This window comes from Notothenia coriiceps, unplaced genomic scaffold, assembly GCF_000735185.1.
Source record: "Notothenia coriiceps isolate Sejong01 unplaced genomic scaffold, NC01 NC01_scaffold00009512, whole genome shotgun sequence".
NCBI classification, from domain to species: domain Eukaryota; kingdom Metazoa; phylum Chordata; class Actinopteri; order Perciformes; family Nototheniidae; genus Notothenia; species Notothenia coriiceps.
This window is the reverse complement of record NW_011342213.1, coordinates 3,750-10,150: the sequence shown is the minus strand read 5'-3', so window position 1 is coordinate 10,150 and position 6,401 is coordinate 3,750. Positions and strand designations below refer to the sequence as shown.

Genomic DNA, 6,401 nt, shown 5'->3' with positions numbered 1-6,401 from the left:
TTGGTGTGTGGTGTGGTGTGTTGTGGTGTGTTTGTGTGTGGTGTGTGTGTGTGTGGTGTGTGTGTGTGTGTGTGATGTGTGTGTGTTGTGTGTACTCTCTCTCTGTGTGTGTGTGTGTATGTTGTGGTGTGTGGTGGTGTGGTTGTTGTGTGTTGTGTTGTGAGTGTGTGTATGGTGTACTCCTCTCCTGTGTGTGTGTGTGTGTGGGTGGTGTTGTGTGTGTGTGGTGTGTGTGTGTGTGTGTGTTGTTACTCTCTCTCTGGTTGTGTGTTGTGGTGTGGTATTGTGTGTGTGTGTGTGTGTGTGCGTGAGTGTGGTGGTGTGTGTGTGGTGGTGTGTTGTGTGTGTGTGTGTGGTGTTGTGTGGTGTGTGTTCCCAGAATAGTTGGCTCACTTGTGTTCATGCCGGGTGAAAAGCGTCAGAAAGGGTACGTCAATGTTATTGTTTTTGTAGTTAACAGTCTACTGTATCTGTGGTCACAGTCCACTGAGGCTTCCAGTCAGTCACCATGGCTCGCTGGACGCTTGCCAACTTTTTATTTCTCTTGCTTCTCTGCAGCTCCGAGTCCTCCGACAGAAATGTTCGAAGAAGGTACGTCTCGAAGCAAAAATATTATTGTATTAAATACTCAGTAAAAGTCCTGATTTAAAAAAAAATTACAACCAGTTCTCGGCACAATGGCCCTTTTCAGAATAATATTAAGTACAGAAATATAATCAGATAAATGTACTTCGAGTATCAAAAGTAAAAGTACCTGTTAAACAGAAAGGATATTTTCACAGTATAATTCTATTATGGATTATTATAAGAGCAATCTAGTTTGTCAATGTGGACCAAATACTTCAAATACTATGTAGATTACAGCACTGCATTACACCATATCAGCATATCATGTGTTTTTAAAAGAAACTGTGAGTGTTATATAAATGAAGTGGAGTAAAAAGTACAATATTTGCCTCTGAAATGTAGTGGAATAGAAGTATAATGTAGCATTAAATGGAAATACTCAAGTACATATATGCCTTACTGTAGGTACAATACTTGAGTAAATGTTACTTTGTATTGTGCAATATACCCTCATGCAACTCGTACACAGTAGTAGCTACCTCTTTAATTCTATATGTCACTTTTTTTAAACAAATACTGCTTCCTTTTTACCAGGGTTTACTTATACGCTATTTTGACTTATGGTGTTCTCTTGTTATTAATATTGTGTGCAAACTAAGTAATTGTTGTAATATGTTAGTCTAGTCTCCTCGCTTTACCTGCACTTTCTGCTGTTATCATAATGTAAATGTTCCCGTTGCGCATCAAAGCATTTCTGATTCTGATTTCCATCGCTGGTTTTCTGCTGACTGTAAAGAGGATATATTTAAAGCTGTGTTTCCTCTCTAACTAATGGGTCTGTCCTCTTTACAGACCCAGCTGGATGGACAGGTAAGTGTTTGCACAGAGATCAAATGTTTAGTTTTAACCTCTGTCTCTGACAAGTTATGATTTCTGAAACTGCTCCCCAGATTTACACCGATAGAACATTTCTGGGAACTCCACCAGTAAGTAACTAAAGCTGCACTTAACAGAAAACTAAATGTAGTATCATATTTTTAATTTTGAAAAAAATGTGTTTGATTAAACTCTGTATTAATGGAAATCAATAAAAAAACAAAATTAATTAAAACACGAATTCAATATAATCATCGCTGGTGTTTGAATGACAGGATTTCCATCATTGATGCTGAATTATCATATCTTTCAATACCATTTTTACATATCTGTGTTACTAAAAATGACCTTATAGACAGGGGTGCACATAAGTGGTACGCAGGTACGCATGCGCGGCAACAATCTGAAATGCGTACCGTCACTTGTGTCACAAAGCGCATTTGCGTACCGATGTATATGTGAAGCGGTTGGATCACCGGACGACGGAGTCGGTCTCCGTGTGCAAAGACAGGGCTGCTGTTAACGTCGGCCTGTACAGCAGCACTGCGCTAAAACAGCTGATCACAACGGTCACACGCTCTGTGGTCACGAAGCTCTGCACTCTACTACTACCCCCCCCCCGTTGACATTCGCGATACAGAGGGCTTCATCATACTCTACTATAACCCTCACCCCCCCAAGCCACTTTAGTGCAAGGATTTTCGGTACCTCTGCATGTAAAGTCTTCGTATGTCTTCAGTAACAACTCCCAGAGCGGTGGCTGTCATTGCTTCTCTTAACGATACACAGGTTACGAGTCGGCCTATTCGCTGAAGATCATAAGTAACCGGGGGGTACCACAACTGCGCCGACAGTCTGACCGACAAAAGATTTCTGTGTCTTCTTCCAGGCACCGACCTCGTTCATATAAAGTCTCAAGCCGGCCCGTCAGTTGTAGCGCAAACGAAAGGAACTTCTGACACTTGGTAAAGGACTCCGATGAACAGCGGCAGTTCGAGCCCCCACGTCCGGGTGGTCGAGACTATACTGGTGTAGTGTCTCTCCACTCTCGGTTGAATTACGCTAAAACTTTTCAGACGAGTGACGAGGTGTCAAAATTCCCTTTCTTGTTCGACTAGCAGACGGCTCGGTCCGCCTCGAAGAGCGGCGGTACGCGGCGACTCTCCGCGTGGGACTAGAGAACTTGGACTACCGATCGTTAGGCTGCGAGTAGTGTCATGGACGATAATACCGATAGATTGAGGGAGGTACCTCGGAGGACAAACCGTGCAGGCACACATACGTTGTACACTTGGTTGTGCCTCCAGAAAACTCCACTGTCTCTCCCCGTGACGACTCCAATGTAGTAGTGCACGTCCTAGTGTTCTTGACGGTTCTGTAGACGGCTCTCGTGTCGACCACGAATGTTATTCCTCACATCGACCCAGTAACGCCACCTACCCTATTTTCTCCCGAACAGCGCAGGAGTCTCACTTTAAGAAGGAAAAAGTGTTGCCGCCTTCGTCCGGAACAAGGTTCTGGACTTTGCGAGTGAACTTCTCCCGAACCCACTACGACCCGATCTTTGTCGGCAGTGGAAGTGGTAGACGCGTGACGGGACCGGCCTGTATAGTTCGGTAGTTGGTTCCTAGGTCTTTCGTCAGCTAAAGAGCGATCCAAATACACAGTGCTGCATCGGTGACGTCTGCCAAGATGCGCTTATGCGGACGCTCTATTTCCTCCCTAACTTCTAGACAGTACGAAGTCGCGCTGTCGTCGACGTCGCGTAGTAGTAGTCTCCTCAGCAGGTGCGAGTCGAATGGAGGCTTCACTGGTCCCGCCTCTCGTCGCTTATGGAGAAGAAGTCCTGCTACATGAGGACCTACTCCTTCCGGCACGGCTGAGTTGGGAAAAGGGCGCCACGTGGCGATGTTGTATCGTGCCCCGATTAATACCGGGTCCGGGACAATTAGTACAACATTAGTACAAACACATAATACATAATAATGTATATAAACATATGACACAAACATGTTACTACACTAATACCTATTTATTTATTTATTTATTTTTTTGTAATCATATTGAACCTCCAGGGTCCCCGTTATGTCCACGGTCCACAGTGCGATACATTGGTACAAAATGGCGTCTAAGTTCTGTGGAAGGACCGAACATTTTTACGCCACTACGTGGGACCTGCATAGTCTGATAAAATCTTGTTGAAGGGGGCGAAATTGGCATAGACCACAAAATCGGACAGTAAAACGTCTATAGTAAATTGAACGGGAGAGGACCTTTACCCTGTATAAGACACAAGTCCTCTCCCAGTTACGAATTTACTCATAGGACGTTTTACTGTCGTGATTTTGAGAGAAGGTCTGCAAATTTTGTGAAAGGGGCCTGGTAATTTTGAAAAGGGGCGAAAGTTTGTGCATAGGGACCCAACAAAATCCGGCAGTAAAACGTCCTATATGTAAATTGTAACTGGAGAGGACCTTTACCGTGTCTTATACAGGTAGTCCTTTCCCAGTTACGCAATCTACTACTCGGACGTTTCTCGCTCGTCCGATCGTCTCTCGAGAGAACGCGCGCGCTCTGAATTTTCGTGAAGGGCTGGTAAATTGTTGAAAAGGGGCGGAAAGTTTGTGCATAGGGACCCACAAAATCGGACAGTAAAACGTCCTATATAAATTGAACTGGAAGACCCTTTAGCGTGTTCTTATACCAGGTAAAGGTCTCTCCAGTTACAATTGTACTATAGACGGTTCTTACTGTCCGATGTTGGAGAAGGTCTCCTCGCAAATTTTGAAAGGGCGGCTGGTAAATTGTTGAAAACGGGCGGAAGTTTTTGTGCATAGGGACCCACAAAACTCGGACAGTAAAACGTCCTATAGTACGCGGCTGACCAGTAAAGGTCCTCTCCAGTCTACAAATTTATATAGGACGTTTGTACTGTCCATGTTCAGAGAGTGCTCGCAACTTTTGTGACACCGCGGGCTGTAAATTTGTAATAAGACCCAACACTTTCACGCACTACCTCGAACCATCAAGTCTAGATAAATTTCCAATCCGCTCTGTATCTAAGCGTTTCTTCCCCAACCACAGTACTTCTCCGCTTAATCCTACGCTACAGCCTGCCATTCGTGGCGTTTAGGTGGGGAAATCCCACATGCTCCCGTACTCCAAGAAGATCCCACACTCAGTAGACCAACATCAGCACTCGACATCAGCGGGCCCAGAGTGCTCACGTGCTCAATACCTCAACCGGTGACAACGGCCCTCCAGAGTCAGGCAGGAACCCGAGATCAGTCGCCGATGTCTCTCACCCAAAGGCGCGCGGCCGACGGGAGACCTCATACTTTATTGGACTCGAGGTACACTCCCTTCTCCGCACCCTCAGTCAGTCCGGCAGAACCCCGAGACCTCCGACTTCTCTCCACAAAAAGGGCCAGATAAACTACTTCTGACTGTAACCCGTCTCACACGTGCACTCCTCGGCACGACCTCGGACGAATCAGCAGAAGCCCCACACACTCCCCATTTAGCTCCACAAAGGGGCCAGATAAACTACCTTCTCGACTGTACTCGTCTCACGTCGAAACCTTCCTATTGCAGTGGGTGCCGCCCGTACGACTCAACACATCCCATACTTCACTGCCGAACAGGACTGGCGGCTGCGACTAATAATCCGCAGACTCTTGTTAGACTAAACTGCGTGTGACACGCTCAGCATTCGGCTAAACAGTGCGCCCACGCAAGGCGCGCTCTGATAAATTTAGTGCACAGTGGTACCACCCTAAATCCCTTACATTGGACCACCCAAGCCCGAAGGGACGTGAAATGTTTATGTACTAAAACGGACAAAAACAACAAAAAAATGATAATTACGTGACACGAGGGACCCTACTACGGGGAGGACCCCCGTGTGTACTCTTGACGTGAGTCTTACTGAAACACGAAAATTTGTCAAATTTTATAAAAAAAGCTGTAAATTTTTTGGCCGAAGACGGGACCCTTTAGAAAGATCTAGTAATATTTGCAATACAATCCGACGTCCTTTGTGAAAGGCGGAACTTGTAAATAAGGACCCATTTATTAGTTAAACAGGCGGAACGAAAGGCAGTCGTGGAGACGCCGCATTTGCTCCGGACAGAGACCTCAGAGGGGCGAGAGTCTCTGTCCGACGCATGTCGGCGTCTGCCGTGGACGACCGCCGCCTGACCACTGCCGTCAGAAAAAAAAATCAAAAAACAATGCGCTCGCGCGCTTTAAAACGACAAACATCTTAGGCCTGTTATTTGGTGATTGCTTATAGGTGAATTTACAGAAGTTAACAATAGTCTTCTTATTGCTTTAAGTTCTTTCTTTCGTTCTTTCCCTCTAATCCTTAGAGTCTTCACTTATGTTTGCGACGGTTTAGGACGCTTCCATGCAAGTTTACATTTTACAAAACCTGTGGGGTGACAGTATACCGTTGGCATGGAACGCGAGTCTTGACTGACACTGGGAAGCAACAGAGAAGTTTTTTTGTTTTCTCGCTCCTAAGGTTATAATAACAGATAAGTACGTGTGTTTGAGACGTTTTTACTCCGTTTTGTTAATTACTTACACATAATATTGTACCGTTCAGTCAGTATACCATAACTTCTGTTCCTCTCCCCCTTCATCTCTGTAAATATCCTTCTACAATACATTTCTCATTCTTATTCTTAATCTCGTCCTTACATAAATATACAACAGTTTGTAACCACATAGAATAGTACATAGATGGTCGACTATCCGGAATTGGAATTATATAAGACCCTAATTTGACCTCTTCTCGGAAAAATTTCTCGGCAGGGTAGGAAGATATCGTCCCCACGTGTGTTGAAAGAGTCCTCCATGAGTCTACTCATGACCTCCATTCACCAAACCATGAGGTTGAAGGCCCGAGGGGAGTTTTGAAAGGGTACTCATTCGGGAGACTATAGCCGCCGTTA

General features: G+C 45.1%; 1 protein-coding gene across 1 annotated transcript in view; it reads right to left on the bottom strand.

The window, feature by feature from the left end:
• The window catches only part of LOC104945343 (complement C3-like), a gene marked incomplete at its 3' end in the record, with an annotated part of 6,124 nt that extends 5,721 nt beyond the window's left edge, over nucleotides 1-403 (bottom strand). The window contains exon 1 of the mRNA XM_010770994.1: nucleotides 394-403. Coding sequence (XP_010769296.1) covers nucleotides 394-403 — 10 coding nt within the window. The remainder of the gene's footprint in view (nucleotides 1-393) is intronic.
• Between the last annotated feature and the right edge of the window lie 5,998 nt (nucleotides 404-6,401).